Genomic DNA, 18,184 nt, shown 5'->3' with positions numbered 1-18,184 from the left:
CACAGCATAAAAAATAAGCAAATAGAATAAAGGTATTTTGTCCATCTACAATTTTTTAAAATAATTTTTAAAAAATTATAAAAAGGAACGGAACTGGAAATTTCAGAAGGTGCGCGGTGGAGGGAGGTGGTAAGGGGAAGGAGAAATTGGGTAGGCGTCTTCCAGGGCAGGGCCCGCTAGCGATTGGCCGAGTTGCCCAGGAGGGCTACGCACATCCCGCGTCTCTAACCGGTGGAAAGCGACAGACAGCCCCGCACAGTCCCTCTGCTGGCTGTTTCCACTTTGACTAGGACTTAGAGCGGGGGAGTGAGCGCGTAGATCCCGAGAGGATGCAGCGCCGGCTGTTGCCTGGGGGACCCGGGGGGCTCCACCTGCTCGTCTGCTTCTTGCTGTTGAACAGCTGTCCAGGGGGCTGCAGCGACATTAGTGGCCACGGTCAGGAGGAGACCTGGGGGGTGCGGGCAGGGCCAGAGCAATTCTGAGAAGAGGGTCAGGAGGCCTCAAAGCTAGGAAAATCAGGAGGAAAATAATGTGTTCGGGCTCATGAGAAGAGAGGAATGTATACAGAGAGCATCGCAGAAAGAGGTGGACTTGGATGTCTGTGGTGTCTGGTCCCAAGGGGAGCGGGCTCAAGGGAAGACTGGGAATTCGGGAGGAGGTCGGGAAGACAAATGGGTGAAAAGGCGGCTACAGAAGAAGCCAGACTTGCTGAGGGGCCGGGGAAGAGATGGCCTGGGTTAGGTACTGGCAAGGGACCAGGAGGGCTGGTCTTCGGGTATGGGGTCCTGGCTCCAGAGAGAAGGCTACGTCGAGAGACGGACCAAGGCTCAGCGTAGGCCCACAGTCTAGTGACTGTGATCCGATTTCCAAAGAGGGAAGGGTGACGACGGGTAAATCAGGAGGGAGGGGAAGGTGAACATCCTTCTTCCTCCCACTCTGCTCTGCGCCATCGCGGGAGACGCAGCGCTGACTCACGCGGTTGGAGAGGGACTGCGCAGACTCGAGAATGCCCAGACCACGTGGGGGAGAGAGCAGCAAACTCCTAGTTTGGCGCCCACTCTTCCTGCCCGATCCTTGGGTTTAGAGATCTACGCACAAGACTCCCAAAGAGCTATGGGAGGAGGCCTGGTGGCGGGTGTGAGGAAGGGTGCTGGGGGAAGGACCGCCAAGCTCAGCTCCGCCTCCACACCAGGCTTCACCGCCTCTCCAGCACCATGGGCAGCGCCAGGCTCTCGCAGGGTCTCAGCGGGGCGTTTCCTGTCACCGCTGTAGGATCTCGGCCTCCGAGAATCGTCTCCCTTTCCTGAAGCTCTTTTGCTTCACAATGGAGTTCTGGAGGTTTCACTCCTTCCTGAGGCCAGGAAATTGTTATTAGGGCTCCATATGAAGAGGAAGAATTCCCTTTTCTAAGACATGCCTAGAAAGATTCATGATAATTCCATGATAGATTTGTTTTAAAAAGAAAGAAAAAAAAGTCGGATGCAGTAGGGCAGGCCTGAAATTACCAGGGACTCAGGAGACTGAGGCAGAGGATCGGAAACTCGAGGCCAGCTTCTGCAACTGAACGAGACCCTATCTTAAAATAGATAGGTAGATAGATAGATAGACAGACAGACAGACTGTGGGTATAGCTCAACGGTAAAGCACCCCTGGGTTCAATCCCCAGTACACCCGCCCTCAGTGGACTTCCTATCCCATCTATCTGTGATAAGAAAGATGTGTTTGGCATTAGGGGCTGTATTTCTTCAAACCTACCTTTCCCTTATGCACAGTTCTAGCTTTCAGTAGAAGTATCCATACTCTCAATTCCTATACATACCAATATAGATGGCCCTCCGGGTCTGCGTGTCCTGCATGAGGGAGTGCTGCATCCTCTAATTCAACCAATTGTGAGTCAAAAATATTTGGAAAAAATGTGTCTGTACTGAACATGTACAGGTTTTTTTCTTTTATTCCCTAAACAATACAGTAAACAATGATTTACATTTTGCTTAATATTATAAGTAATTGAGATGGTTTAAAATATACAGGAGAGTGTTCATAGATAATATGCAAATACTAAGCCATTTTCTATAAGGGACTTGAACATCTGTGGATTTTGTTGCGGGGGTGGTGGTCCTGGATCCAATTCCCTGAAGATACTGAGGTGATGATACTTTCTCTAAAAATTCCAAGCCTTCCCCCTAACCCTTCTAAAGCTTCCCTAAGAGGGAGCTCACCTTCTTCCAGTACTACACCATCCATCGATTGTCCATCCTAGGAGGTAGCTTTCTGAGCCTCTCCTCACCTGAACATCCACAGGCTGCTCTTTGCCTATAAGCTTGGTTCCTACGTGGAAGTTACACCAAGGGTGAATGAGGCCCAGGGACTGAAGAACAGGGCAGGTGGTGATGGGGGAAAGGAGAACTGGATAAAAGAGGACCTGAAGAGGGGAAAGGGCCTGGTTCAGGAATGCCAGTGAAGAGAAACTAGCTACGTCTCTTCCACTGGGATTTGAGCCAAGCTGCTTGCTGATTCCACTATTTTGCCCTTAGATTGTAAGGGCCAAGTAGGAGCAGGACAGCCCTGGCCCGTCCAAGGATTTACTGCTTCAGTCTTCCGGCAGTTACAAGTCATACTCCACCAAATTGTACCTCAAGGTAAGTATAAGCCAAAGAGCTGAGGTTGGGGCCTGGTCAGATATGGGGTAAGCACTGAGGAGCTATCTGACCTGGGGACAGTTTCTCTTTGTCAAATGTCTCTACTTGAAACTGGAGTGGGGATGGATCTAGATGGATGAGCTACTTGCACTTGAACACTCTGGAATAGCCTAGCAGATGCTTCTAGAAGAAACTCCTGAGAGAGGCCTTAATCAAATTCCTGGGGACTCAACTCCCTGGCACTATCTGAGTTTTTCCTGAGCCAGAACTCAGCCAGAAGCACATGCACATACCTCAGCCTCTGTGTAGGAAGCAGGGAAAAGTATCTGACAAATAGAAAAGAGGGATAAAAGGGAGTTCCCTGGAGATAGATGCTGATCCTTCCTTCGAGCAGAATTTTGTGAATGGGGGAGGGGAAAGTCAGATAGAAAATCTGCCTTAAGTTCATATCACTACTGCTAATGCCTACTGTCCTTATCATGTCTCAGAGTAGTGGTTCTCAAAGTGCATCCCAGACCAGCAACACCAGCATTAATAGGGAACTCATCAGAAATATTAATTCTTGATTTCCATCCCAGACCTACTGAATCAGAAACTCTGAATTTTGAGAACAGGAATCTGAGTTTTAATAAGCCTTGAAAGATACTTTGATGCATCCTAAAGCTTGAGAATTACTGCCTCTGAGTTTTCTAAATACTCTTTACATTGCTAATTTCATTTAATCCTCACGGTAGCATCAAATGAATCAGCAAAGAAACTAATCAGAATTTTAATTGAATATTACATGCCAGGCATTAAGCTAAGCATCTTTTATACACCGTCTTATTTAATTTTCTCCACACGATGTGATCCCATGTATACTTGAGGGAAACCTCTCCATGATCCCTGTCAGTGTTCCAAGTGGCAACTCACTCCATCCTTTCACCCTGCAGGTCTGTTTTGGAAGGATGACACCACCCAGGATGTGATGACCCAAAAGATGAAGCACATCAGCCTACTCCCCCCCCAAGATGCATGCATGAAGGATGGAAAGGCAGTTTTCCCCACTAAAACCACTGCAATGAGGTATGTGAGGCCTGTGGTTGGCCCTTGCTATCTGGCAGACACAGAGCAGGGAAGGAACAGGTCCTAAAATGGTGAGTAGGAGCTACCAGGAGTACTATGGGGTGAATGCTTCAGAAGTCTCTTTGGGGACCATCAGGGAATAATCCCATGATACTTAGCTATGCCTGAAAAAGGGGGTTGGTGGGTTAGCAAGCCTCAGCCCACTGTCATTCTTGTGTCTTCTAGGGGCAAGCAAGAGGAAAAGCTTCAACTCTTATTTCCCAAGGTGAGATTCATGCATCTTCCCAGGAATTATGAATCCCTGACTTTGAACCCATTACTTTCCCCCTGGGATCCTCTAATCCTTTTCTGCCTCCTTTCTGACTCCTGCCTTCTTGCCTATAGAGCCCAGTGTCCAAGTTGAACAGAGATCAGTGTGTAACCTCCAAAGTGGTTCCAAAGGCCCTAAAACAAGAGGTGACCAATCCCATCAAGGTGTGGGACTCATTTTTTCTAAGGAAGTTGGAATCATCAAGGACTTGTTTAAATGAGAGTGGCAGGTGTGAAAGAGACATGGGGTATTGGGGTGATAACAACTAAGTGAAGAAAAAAATTTTTTTTCCTTTCCCTGACAAAGAATAATCCTGCTTTCCTGTATCTCTCACAGACTACCTATAAGACATCCATATGAGAGGTGAGGAATGGGACATGGTGCAGGTGCTGAGAACTTCTAAGGAGATGAACTACAAGACCATTCATCACCATTGAGTTTGTTGTTGTTGTTGTTGGTGGTGGTGGTGGTGGTGGTACTAGGGATTGAGCCCAGAGGTGTTTTACCACTGAGCAACATCCCCAGTCCTTTTTTACTTTAAGTTTCAAGACAGTGTCTTGCTAAGTTGTTGACAGTCTCACTAAGTTGTTGAGGTCTTGAACTTAACAATCCTCCTGCCTCAGCCGGAATTATAGGTGTAAGCCACCATAACTCACTTGGCCATTGAATTTACAATAGGCATTGAAATCTTCAGAGTTCTCAAAATTAGATAAGAGGGTCCTCCTTTTATCATATACTCCTTTGTATTCATCAAGTGATAGCAAAGCTCCTTTGGATAAGTGGGAAACACAGCCCTGAGGCCTCATATTCAGTCCCTGCCTTGCTCTACTCTGTGGCCTGGGCAAGTCACCTGAGTAAGGCTCGGAGATATCTCCTTGTCAAAGATCTTTAGGATCTTTGAACTCTTCAGAATCTATACTGGAAACCACTCATCTAGTATTCCCACCTATATTTATAGATGAGAAATTGGGGCCCAGGATGGTTACAAGACTTAGTCAAGATTGCATAATGTTCATGGCAGGGCCAGGACTGGACCCAGGTCTCATGATTTCCAGTTCTTTCCCCTACATAGGTCCTGCTCTTCCTCTCAAGGACTGTAGCAGGGGTGAGGCTGTTCCAAACATCAGAAGCCTCCATATTGCTTTCTTTGGACTAAGACTTAAACTATCAGAAGGTGAAATCCAGAAGATATAAAGGAGAGACATCCCAGGCAGAAATCATTGCAACCACAGATACCCTAAGACTAGAATACTAAGGTATATCAGAGGAACAGAGAAAAGTCACTATCATAAGATGAAGTTGGAGAAGAAGGCCCAGGACTGATCACTTGAGGTCTCATGAATCACAGTGAAAGGTTTGGATATTATTCTAAGTACAGTAGGAAGTTAACTGGGGTATTTTAAGGAGAGGAATATTGTAACCTTACATATGATTTTAAAAGGCCACTCTAGTGATGTTGGAGAATCAGTGTTGAGAAGAGTAAAAATGAAAATGGAGAGGCCAGCTGACCTGGTCCAGGGAGATGGAGGTTGCTTGGACTTGGGTGGTCGCAGTGGATCCAGGCACCATCCCTCCACTGGCCACACCCTTCATCTAGAGGCCACCTGCATTTCAGCCCTTCATGTTCTCCCAGGAAACCAGCTTCTACTCCCATAAAGTGGCAGCTGGGCTTCTTAAACCTGGATTGGTTGCCAGGGCAACATAATCAGAGATAAGTGACAAGGATCTACCTGTGGGGAATTGGTTGCCGTGGTACTTTCAAGAATGCAAACAAAGTGCTGCCATTCTTCTCCAGCCCCCAACCTGAGGGAGAATCACAGCAGGAAGAGGAACTATATGTGGGAGCCAAGGATCAAGCTGTCACTTGCTGGGCTGAGTCATTGCAAAAAAGAATTACTTAAATCCTACTTTATTGAAGCATTTGGAAAAGGAGGACATGTGAGAGGGACTAACACTCCAGGTTAATCCCTGTTTCTTCTCTTTCAGGAATACTCTGGGCCACTTCCTACTGCAGGCCACAGCCTTGTTGCTGATTGAGACCTCATATGAAGCTTTCCTTCCTCAGTGCCCTCACCATTGCCCTTCAGAGGGGCAGTTCTTTGATGACCCAAATATCATTAAATTATGTGATTCTTTCTGTGAGCTTGTCTTGAAGGAGAATTGGGGGGGAGGTGGAACTGGCCAAAGACTCTCAAGAGAGAGAAGTGGGGGTAAGTCCTTGAGGCTGGTAGAAGGCTGGCTTCTGTCTGGTTTTCCTTCCATTGGTTATTCCTGAAATAGGGAAAGTGGGACACAGCTGGAATGACAGCTTTCCCCACTTACATCCTAGCCAAGATGTGTGGTCCGGTTGTCCAAGTTATGGGGAAATGGGCTCCATATTTGCCACCAGTCATCCTTCCATCCCTCATGCCACACAGGCCTAGACCTGCAGTCTTATGAAGATCTTCACCTCCAGCCCTGACAGAGCTTTCCCATCCATTCTGCCCCCAAGGGTTAACCGAGCAGTGCTGAGATCAAAGTATGTACACATTTAACATTTAAGGGTAATTGCTGGTTTGCTTCTGATAGTTTAACATCTTAAAAAGGAGTGGGAGGACTGGGGATGTGGTCCAGTGGTAGAGCATTTGTCTAGCATGTTCTAGGCCCTAGGTTCAATCCTCAGAATCAATCAATCAATTTTTTCAATAAAAGGGAGTGTAAGCCAGGCATAGAAGTTCATGCCTATAATTCCGGCTACTTGGGAGGCTGAGGCAGAAGGATTATAAATTTGAGGTCAACCTAGGCAACATAGAAAGACCATGTCTCAAAAGAGAAAAGGCTGGAGGTATAGCTCAGCAGTAAAGTGCCCCTGGGTTGAATCCCTAGTACCAAAGCAAAATAGAACAGAAAAGAGAGTGGGAAATCTGATGACCCATGCTCAGCCCAACCGAACACGAGAAGGTTCTATTTGCAGAGCTTTATTTTCCTCAAAGCACTTTTATATTCATTGGATACTCATAGATGTAAGCAAACAGGCAGGTATCAAGATTGGACTGCTCTAAGGAATTGGGACATGGCCACACCACATCTCACCCAGTTAAACAATCCAGAGAAATTTACTGACTAGTTCTTGGTAACACAGAGTCTCAGTCATACCGCTGTGCCTACCCTCACTTCAAGGACATAGCTAAACCCAAAACTACTAGACCAGTCATATCCCTTTGTTCCCAGTTCTCATCAAATCAACTAACGATAGCCACTCATCCGTATTTCCCCCTTACAACTTTCTTTCTCATTCATTCTTGCATTTTGGTAAGCCTATGCTCCACTGTGCCTGATTCTATGAGTGTATTCGGTTCCTGTCCTCATAAAAAGATTGTTAAGAATAGTCAGGAAGGGCCATTTGGTCCTATCAGCCTGGTTCCATACTCTCACCTGGCTATACGCTCCACCACCAGCATGTGCCAGGTTCCCAGAGCCACATAGATGGCCACAGCAAAGACGTAGGACATCACCAACCAGGTGAAGTCCCAGCTGGAAGAAAAAGAAAACCAGAAGTTCCCTGTTTTTAAGGCTGTGTCCTTCAGGAGCCAGGTGGTGGCAGGCACAAACTTTTTCATCAAGGTGAACACTGGTGGTAAAAACTTCATGCACTTGTGGGTGTTCAGGAGTCTCCCCCATGAGAAAAGCCCTTGACCCTGCTCACCTACAAGACCAACAAGGCCAAGCACAACGAGCTGAACTACTCCTTTCTTTCTTTTTTCTTATTGCTCAAAGAAGCTTCATTGTTTTATTTAGTTTCTGACTCTGGGCTTGTGCTTTCAATACTTTCACAACAATTTTCTGTTCCTCAATAAAGAAAGCACTCTTAATCCTGTCTCGGACACATTTAGCACACATGGAACCATCATAGGCCCTGCTGACATGTTTTTTGTTTGTTTGTTTTAGATAATCCCATAAGGATTTTACGTCTCACAGCATGAACCCCTCAAAGTCTGCCTGGGCACACACCACATGCAGATTTTGGTGCTTTCCCAACTTTCTTTGTATAAAGGTAAACAATTATATTAGCAGGGGTTTGGGTCAGCCTGGTTTTGTTAGAGGCTGTATAGACACCGTCCCCAGAAGAGTGAACTGACCTATTTCCAGTGTTCATTCTGAGGAGGGCCCTTTGTCCACATTACAGATCCTTACAGGTACTCTCTGTTGTCTACAGCATGTGTTTGGGACCATGAAAGGAACGCCATCTCTGTGCTGTGCCATCGAGGGGAACAGGGACAGTACGGGATTAAGCAGCTCCTGTTACCTGGCGGTTCCAAATTTCATTGTACAGATATTTTTTTTCTTTCCAATTAATGATCTTAATTACTTTCAAGGAGAACCATACATATCTATTTTAAAATATGTATATTTAATGCCTTTATTTTAAAGAAAAAGAAAGAATAGTCAGAAAGGGCTAGGGTTGGGATTCAGCAGTAGTGCACTTGCCTGCATGTGCAAGGCCCTGAGTTCAACCCCAAGTACCATCCCCCCAACACAGAAACCTCAAAGAATAATCAAAGAAGTTAACCATATATACCATAGTGCCATTCAGGTAATCACAGGGTGGAGTTTCCCTGCCTCATATCCCCCGGCTCACATCTCTCCATCCACAGCTGACGATGGACAGTGCTACCACCTCCCCATCTCATGCCCTGGAACACCCTGCTTCTCATCCTGCAAGTTTTCTAGAAAGCCAGGTGTGTGCCTCTCTATGCTCCAAACAACCCTGAAGTCCCTGGGATTTAATACCCCCAGAGGCAACTCTCAACCAGTAAAGAACAAAATTTAGTGCAATTGAATCACGTTGGACTGTTATCCAGCCCTCCACAGACAATTCTGAGGGGTATTCAATATGATTCTTCCAAGGGTCCACAGTGATACTCAGCCCCATTGCCCACTGCTGTAACCTGTTCAACCTCACACTTAATTTCATTGACTTTTCTTCTTTCTTTGCCTCAAAGGAAAGTGATTTCTGGGATCATCTCCCACACAAATTACCTGAATCCAACTTCTTATTTATTTTGGCTCAACCCAAACTAAACCTATTACATGCTAGACACTCTTCTAGACACTGGGGATACAGTTGTGGAATAAGGCAAAATGTTCACTGCCATGGAGTTTATTTATAAATCATTTTCTAACCATCTGTTATCAGGGAAAAATTCAAGCAATTTATCCGGCCCGGGGAGCATTCAGGTTCTTGTCTTATCAATTTCCTCAGTGCCATGGTGCTTTACCCCATCCTGTCAACTATTTGTACCAGCAATTCAGTCCTAATTGTGTTTCCCAAATGTGCCCAGAGGGTGTATGCTCCAGGGGCCCAGTATATGCCATTCTCTCTACATTACAAGTGCCCCCTCCCCAACAAACTTTGTCAATCTTATCCTAAAAATCTAAGTTCTCCTCTGTGACCTCTAAATGGCCTTCCCCACATCTCCATCACTGGAGCAAAGTGACAGTTTGCCATCTACAAGGCATGGAGAGGGACTTGGAACAGATTCTCCCTGTCTGCCCTGCTGACCCCTTGATTTCATATTGCCAGCATCCAGAACTGTGAGATCACAAATTTCTGTGGCTTAAGCTCAGTCTATGGCATTTTATTAAGGCAGCCCTAGAAAACTAATACAAGTGACTGGATTTCGTTGGAGAGAATTTAGATATATTCTACCTGGGAGAATAATGGTGCCACTGTATTCATGGTAGGTCTGGAACCTGAGGCTTTGCATTTTAAAGAAATTTTAGATGATACTGATACTATTAGTCCAAGGACCACACTTTGAGAACCACCATCTTAGAAAAAAATGCACACATAGGTACACAGAAGACATATATAAAGATGTTCAAAACTGTGTTATACACAATAGTCCCAAACTGGAAGCCTATATATATCTATCAACAGTAAAAGAGAGGACCAGGTGATACAGCACTTGCTTAGCATGTGCAAGACCAGGGGTTCGATGGCTTCATAAAATTGGATAAAAAAACATTTTAAAAAGAATACATAGTATATAATCCCATTTATATACAGATTTAAAATAGGCAAACTACCTCTTCTGGACCATATTCAGGAGTTTGGGGACTGAATAAAAATCTCTTTTTGGCCTTTATCCAGTTTTTTCCATTCAAGAAGAGATGCCACAGAGAATAAACATGGCAACACCCTGAGGCGCAGCACGACCCAGACAGCACTGCTGAATATATGAATTAGTCTTTGACAAGGGGTTGTTGTTCCATTAATTTAGGCAAGTCATTTGACTTGGAAGAAATATGATGCAAATAGGTCACATGTTCTAGTTGGTATCAGGTGGGATGAGTCAAACTAAATTAAATGAATAACTACTAAACTTGAATTGACAGCAATGAAAAAAAATGCTGTTATCTTAAAACCATCAAAGCCCCAGAACCTTGGAGGTTGGCACTGTAAATCTTAGAAAAAACAATCAATTGGATGATGTGTCATAGTTTTCTCTTCCCAATAGGAATTCAGCCTTTTCCCTAGGTCCCAGTGCTAAGGCATTCATAGATATGGAGCTCCTTAATTGGATGGCAATGTGGCCTCAAGTATACCCAGTGGATCTTCCACCAAGTCTTCCCCAAAAGGATCCACAGCCATTTACAAAGTTAATCATACAGGGGCAAAGGATATACATAAATGCTTCAGGCTACTAGAAACCTGTTCTGAATGGAGATTCATCCACAAAAATATAAGATACCACTCTGAACACCATCAAGGTGAGAATCTATGGATGTCAGGTAATAAATGGAGTTGTGGTCACAGTCTGCCTTATGATAGTTTACTTGAATTGTGGACCCATCCTGTAGTCATGTCCTGTCTCCGAATGTATGGTGGGAATAGACATACTTAGTAGTTGGCAGAATCTCGTCTTTGATTATCTTACCTGTGAAATAAGGGTTATTTTAGCAGAAATCCCCACTGAAAGTACCTGGAACTACCTCCCTGATATGGTTGGATATGGCTTTTCCCCCAGAAGTTCTTGTGAAAGAGAGTTAGTCCCCATTTTGGTGGCGTTAAGGTGATGTAACCTTAAAGAAGTGGAGACTAGTGTCAGATAATTATGTCATTGGGGTTCAACACTCATGAATGGATTAATGCTGTTCCTTGGGAGTCAGGTTTAGTAGGAGTGGATTGGTTCCTACAAGAACAAGTTGTTATAAAAAGAACAAGCCTGGCCCCTGCCTGGTCTCTTGCATCCTCTCTTCCCATGTGAACACTTCCATATATACTTCCACCGTTGGGCTGCCATCCACTCAGAGGTCTTCCTTGGAGCCAAGCTGGTACAAGTTCTTTAACCTCTTGAACTATATAGGTCTGTTTTCTTTATAAAGTACCCAGCCTTGGGTATTTTGTAATAGCAATACAAAATGGACTATAACATTCTCCCTTCCAAAAATATGCACCAAAAGCAGTCCTGCATCCTAGAGGAATTTCAGAAATTAATACCACTATCAAGGACTTGAGGGCTGGGATTGTAGCTTAGTGGCAGAGCGCTTGCCTAGCATGTTTAAAGCACTGGGTTCAATCCTTAGCACCATGTATAAAATAAACCAATAAAATAAAGGCATTCTGTCCTCTACAAGTACAAAAAAAAATTTCTTTTTTTTAAAAAAAAGAACTTGAAAGATACAGAGGTAACTATTCTTGTCACATCCTCATTTAATTTGCCTATATATGCTTTGAAATAGACAGATGAATCTTGGAGAATAATTATAGATTATAATAACCTTGGCTAGTGCAAACTGGAAATATGCTGTAAAAATAAAAGATACACTGATTTTGATTTCAAAAACTTATTATGAAAAAAGAAATGCAAAATATCTCAAGAAGTTCTTATACTGAGAATACACTGAACTAATATTTTGATATTATTTGGGTTAAATATAACATTTAAATTAATTTCAACTATTTCTTCATACTTTTTAAATGAGTTATTAGAAAAATTAAAATTACATGTATAATTACAACTATAGTTCCATTAGACAACACTGATTTAGAAAACATTCTTTCTTTCTCATTTTTATTAGGAAAAACAGAAGCACTTTGCACTCATATGACAGAGAAAAACACCATGTCCCAAAAATGTCTTTTTTGAAGTCTATATCAACCCTCCTGTTCTCTGTAAAATTGTGATCTGGAAAGATTGCTTTTACTTTGATATCTAAAATGGGTTGAATGTTTGTGTCACCCCACCCCTGACAAATTCATATGTTGAAATCCAAACTATGTATTAGGAAGTGAGCCTTTGGGAGGTAAATGGGTCCTGAGGGACTAGTGCCTTTATAAAAGATCTAAAAGGCTCTCTTTCTCTCTTTCCATTCTGTGAGAATAACAACAAGAAGTTGTCTGTCTGCAACCTGGAAGGGAGCCCTCACCAAAATCTCAACCAGCTGGTACCCTGATCCTGGACTTCCAGCCTCTGGAACTGTAAGAAACAAAATTCTATTACTTAGATGCCTTTTAATTTATAGTAATTTTCATAGCAGCCTGAAGTAAGACAATATCCCACATAAAATGACACTGGTTCATTACTTTGATGATATTGTGCTAACTGGATATGCTAAGCAGGATGTAGCGAGGACTCTAGATACCATGAGACACATGCATAGAAGAAGAACTTCAGGGAATTTCAGAGTCCTGCCACATTAATGAAGTTTCTAGAGGTCCAGTTGTCTGTGACATGTTGAGATCCCTCTCTAAAGTGAGATACATTGAGTGGGGGTGTACTTCAGTGGTAAAGTGTTTGCCCTGGGTTTGAACCCCGGTATCATAATCAATCAGTAAAGTGAAATAAGTTACTTCATGTTAGACAATTATCACGATTAAAAAGAGAAACAATACTCTTTGGAAAAGAGAGGTCCTCAGTGGTATTTGAGGAAATATATAGCACATTTGTGCTCAGACTGATTTACCAGTAAACCAACACACTTTTCATGTGGCCTGAAGCAAGAAAATGTTTGCAGTGGTTCCAAGTTTTAATGCAACCAGTATTTTTATTTAATTATTATGAATCAGTGATTCCACTAGTATTGGAAGTGTCTACAGCAGACCAAGATGTTATATGAATCCTCTGGCAAAACCTAGTCAGATTATTATAGTGTACTCCTAATATTTTGGAGTGAGAGCATTCCTCTTTATTCTACCAGCTCTTCTCCATTTGAAAATCAGCTCCTAGTTTTCTACCATGCTCTTGTTTTAGACTAAACACCTGGTAATGGGACAATGAGTAATTAAGAACTTGGTATTATCTGACCCACAAGTCATAGAATTGAAGGTTCATCACAGCCTTCCCTTATTAAATAGAAATGGTACATATGAGAGGGGGCCCAAGAAGATATGGATGGAACAAGTTGCATGAGCAGGTAACTCAGACTCCTACTGCTTCATCACCTCTCCCACAATCTTATTTATGGCCTCCTGGGGAATTTCTTATGACCAGATGACAGGGGAAGAAACAACACAGGCCTAATTTAGAGACATCTGCACAAAATGCAGGCATCAGCCAGAAGTAGAAGACTGCTATATTATGGCCCAGTGCAGAAGTGTCTGTGAATTACATTGATGAAGAGAAATCTTCTTTGTGGGAATTTTTGTTGATATATCTGGCTTTCTACTTAGAACTGAAGAAGAGAAGATCTCTGAGGCATGGATCTATACTGTACAAAGCTTATGGCTAATAGGTTGGTTGACTGATCAGGGATTTGAATAGAACACATTTGAAGATCTGCAACAACAAGGTCTTGGATGGATCACGGGGAATGGACCCAGAGTATGACTACTGTCATGATTTCCTGAGTAAATGACCATCAGAGGTGCAGAGTGTGGAGAAGACTGTCAATAGTCAAAAGTATAAAATTATCTGTTTTGCACATACCAGTCATCTTTCCCCAGCAACTCTGGTACTTTCTTAATGAGCCCAAGTACTAATGGATATGGTGTCAGGGGTTAACAACATGACTTCCCTCCCCAAGAATTATCTGGTTATAGCTACCCCTGGATACTAATTTGCCAACAGCAGAGAACAATGTTGATTTCCCAAAATTGCATATAAGCAACCTGGTAATATATTTTCATCCTGAATTCATTCCACCAGGAAAAGGAATAGGGGATTTATATTCTAGATATGGATTTGTCTTTCATGTACATAGTACTAACTTATCATTAGTGAATTTGCAGAATGTTTTTATCATCCCTAAGAAAAGCAAGAAGTGAAAGTCAAAGTGGCCCCTCTCACTATAATACCTCAGAACCTCTGAAGGAATGCTTGCAGCCCGTCTCTTGAATGATGACTTTTCAAGATCCTACTGCCCAAGGGAAAAAGGCTTTCACCACATTCATGGTAATATTAAATTGGAAGCTGAGATTAACTAACACCTGGCCACTTGGTGTTCCTCATATCACCAAACCCACAGGCTGATAGGGATGCCATTATATTAACCACAGTAATTGACTCCAATTACCAGGTTGGGAAGCTGTGTTACTGCTATAAAATGAAGGCAAAGATGATTACTACCGAAACCAAAGGAATTCACTTGGGCTCTATATTTTCTTTCCCCATAGTACTGGCTCAATAGAAAATTGTGGAAACCAAATAAAGTTAGAGATGTCAAATATCAGATCTTGCAGAAATAAGGATTTATTTCTCAGCCCACTAGTTTAAAAATCCCATCTAGTCCCTTTGACCAGGGTAAGAAGACCATAATAACCCAAGACCAGGGGTAATCAAAATTTCACCAACAGTTAGTGATACACTCTTAGGTTATAACACCATAGTGAAAAACAAAGAAACTCAGTCCACAAAAGAATGGATAATGGTTACCCTCAGAAAAAGGCCATGTCTGGGGAACCAATCAGGCTTCTAGGGTGCTGGAAAAGTTATAGAGCTTGACCTGAGTCACATGGGGTTTTGTGGTAATGTATTAAGCTTTTGTTTGTTTGTTTTACACATTCATCTTTTATTTTTCACAATTTACAAAGTTTCAAAAAGTGGAAAAAATGGGGTAAAGTGACAAAGATGGCAGAGGGAATTTTCAAGAGTGAAAAGAAGACTTCCCTGAGTATATGTGAGAGTTTTAAAGGGTTTTTGTTGTTTCTTTTTTAGAACTTTGAGTTTTGAATAAAACTTGTAGAGCCCTTTTTCTAAAGGAAAAGTGACCTGTCTCTTCAACAAGACAATGCCAAATAAAACTCAAAAGTAAAATTTTATGAAAAATGAAAAACAGCATCCTAAAATATCAAACAAACTGAAACAAACCTAATTACATGTCAAATTGGTAGTTGTGACTGGTCAAACAAAAGAGTCATTTCAAATGACTTTAGAACACAGTATTTTGACACTATATCCGTAGGGGTTATATTTAATGACAAAGACAAACTGCCAAAAAACTTAAGCATTCACTGATTAGTAGAGTAACATTTGTATGGTTAGGTGTAAATCATTGCATATTGTAGGATTAAACATACAAGAGTTATGTTAAAGTCAGTAGGAACCCAAATCTTCAGTGTAGGATTAAAAAAAATTCATAAAAAATCCAGAGTTCATTAAGAATCATGGTGAAATTTTGTAAATATGTGTGTGTGTGCACGTGCACACACACACATGCGTGTCTGTGTGTCTATCTGTGTCTATGTCTTAATATTCCATCTCTGGTCTTTGAAAGGGACTGGAAGCAGCAGTCCCTCACCCCATCCACCCAGATTATGGTTTCTAAAATCAGCCCTTAATAAAATCTATAATGTCTCTTTGGAGGAATGGCTGCTTTCATGTCCGGACAGGGAATAAAAAAAATATGAACCTGATGCATTTTGGAGTGGCAAAAATCAAGGTGGATTTTAGTGATTAATGGGAAGTTTCAAAAGGACATCAGAGCAGGGCATGGTGGCACACACCTGTATGTCCAGTGACTTGGGAGGCTGAAGCAGGAGGATCACAAGTTCCAGGCTAGCCTCAGCAATTTAGTGAAACTCAGTCTCAAAATAAAAAATAAAAAAGGGATGGGGAGAAAAGGACTTAAAAACAGTATACTACAGGAACACAGCCACATCAGTTTACTGCAGCACAATTCACAATAGCTAAACTGTGGAACCAACCTAGATGCCCTTCAGTAGATGAATGGATAAAGAAAATGCAGGTAAATGGATGGAGTTGGAGAATATAATGCTAAGTGAAGTTAGCTAATCCCAAAAAACCAAAAGCCAAATGTTTTATCTGATATAAGGAGGCTAATTTATAGTGGGATTGGGAGGGGGGAGCATGGGAAGATTAAACAACTCTAGACAGGGCAAAGGGGAGGGAGGGGGAAGGAGGGGGTAAGAGGGTAAAAAAATGGTGAAGTGAGATGGACATTACTACCCTAAGTACATATATGAAGAAGACACAAATGTGTGAATATACATTGTATACAAGCAGAGATATGAAAAATTGAGCCCTATATATGTTATATGAATTGTAATGCATTCTGCTGTCATATATAACAAATTAGAATTTTTAAAAAAGATTTAAGGAAAAAAAAAGGGCTTGGGAGATAGCTCAGAGAGCATCCCTCGATTCAATTCCTATACCAAAAAAAAAAAAAAAAAGGAGCCATCTTAAAAGACCTTTCACTGGCTTATTCTAGTATAATTTTAATATTGAAAATAATTGCTGTGATTGATTCATATCAAATATATAAATAATAATATTCAATAAAAAATCATGAAAGTGTTTTTTAAAACTTACTATCAACTCTTAGGGGTAACTATTATAGCAACTTATTACTCTGAAAATGGGTGAAAAGTAAAAGCTAAGAATATGTTCTACATTTCCAGTTGGGATTACATTTCAGATAAGTTAAGCCTAGTTAATAATGCCAATCCCTTTATGAAATATCAGCTAATAAATGTAAAAGGAAGGAAAGTGTAAGAAAAATCACTATTTTGCTACCTCTGGTGAAATAATTTAGTCAAAACTGATCAACTAGGTGAAAAAGTTGATGGGGAACTAGATATTCTCATGTGAAACTATTATCCCATGGATTATATGCTTGTTACGTTAGGAAAACATAATTTAATAGAGATCTGGCTGGTTCTACCTCAAATCAGTAATCAATTTCAGCATCACTAATAGTGGGACAGGCAGACAACATGCACCTTTGGAAACGATGCAACTGAAGGTGTTTTTCTTAAAAAAAAAAAAAAAGTGTTTAACCTGATCCAATCAAGGTTTCAGATGTAACTTCTAGTTTACAGAAAATCCAGGGGATATGAATGTTATACACATGGGGAATATAGGGAAATAAGCCATGAAGAAACAATCAAACCAATTAAAAGGTGAGGAGTTCTAAAGAAAAAGTGACCTGTCTCTTCAATAAGACAGTGTCAAAAATGTGGGAGGGGATCAGTATCAATGCTAATTTAAAGAGAATTAAGAAACGTATCTAACCAGGCGAGGTGGCACATGCCTGTGATCCCAGTGATTCATGAGGCTAAGACAGGAGGATCGAAAGTTCTAGACTAGCCTCAGTAAATTAGCAAGGCCATAAGAAACTCAGTGAAAACCTGTCTCAAAATTTAAAAGTTGGGGAGCAGGGCTAGAGATGTAGCTCAGTGATGAAGCCCTTCTGTATTCAATCCCAGTATCAAAGTGAGAGAGAGGGAAAGAGAAAGAAGGAAGAGGAGGAGCAGGAGGAGGAAAGAAAAGAAAGAAATCTAGATGCAATTATGGCCTTTGATTGACTCCCATTTTGAGCAAAATAGCTGAAAAAGGAATTTTGGAGAAATAGTTTGAGAAATTTAAATGTGATTGAGTATTAAATAATATTAAGAGAGTTACTGTGGTTATGTGAGAAAATGTCCTTGTTTCCTAGAGATACATATTGAAATATTTATAATGGAATTATGATGTCTATAATTTGCTTAAATACTAAGAAGAAGCAAATATGGCAAAATGCCAATAACCGTTAAGTCTAGATGAGATGGTATGAGTATTCACTATGCACACATCTCTCTCTCTCTCTCTCTTTCTCATATTTTACTAGAAAGCAAGACAGTAAAATGATCAAATTTGAACCCTAGAAAGCTCACTCCCTAGCTTATTGGGAGATAAGAATGGAAGCAGAAGACCAGTGGGATGATTACTGCAAAATCCACCATGAG

At 41.7% G+C, this 18,184-nt stretch overlaps 1 protein-coding gene across 1 annotated transcript; it reads left to right on the top strand.

The window, feature by feature from the left end:
• The first annotated feature begins 238 nt into the window (after positions 1–238).
• Resp18 (regulated endocrine specific protein 18) lies at positions 239–6,475 on the top strand. Its single transcript, XM_046439926.2, has 8 exons — positions 239–435; positions 2,535–2,639; positions 3,572–3,704; positions 3,930–3,969; positions 4,089–4,243; positions 4,351–4,377; positions 6,001–6,152; positions 6,432–6,475. The coding sequence occupies exons 1-8, from the start codon at positions 330–332 to the stop codon at positions 6,473–6,475; spliced, it is 762 nt and encodes a 253-aa protein (XP_046295882.2). The 5' UTR covers positions 239–329.
• The last annotated feature ends 11,709 nt before the right edge of the window (positions 6,476–18,184 follow it).

Source organism: Marmota monax, unplaced genomic scaffold (assembly GCF_021218885.2).
Source record: "Marmota monax isolate L192 unplaced genomic scaffold, Marmota_monax_Labrador192_F-V1.1 WCK01_AAM20220418_F8-fsc00041, whole genome shotgun sequence".
NCBI lineage: Eukaryota > Metazoa > Chordata > Mammalia > Rodentia > Sciuridae > Marmota > Marmota monax.
This window is presented reverse-complemented; position numbering and strand designations above follow the sequence as displayed.

What these genes read in the sequence shown, in the direction of transcription:
- Resp18 (XM_046439926.2), top strand. Translation starts at nt 330, where the DNA reads ATGCAGCGCCGGCTGTTGCCTGGGGGACCCGGGGGGCTCCACCTGCTC. An exon ending in ACTAAAACCACTGCAATGAG is followed by an intron (nt 3,705 to 3,929) that starts GTATGTGAGGCC and finishes TGTGTCTTCTAG; the next exon opens with GGGCAAGCAAGAGGAAAAGC. An exon ending in TGTTTAAATGAGAGTGGCAG is followed by an intron (nt 4,244 to 4,350) that starts GTGTGAAAGAGA and finishes TATCTCTCACAG; the next exon opens with ACTACCTATAAGACATCCAT.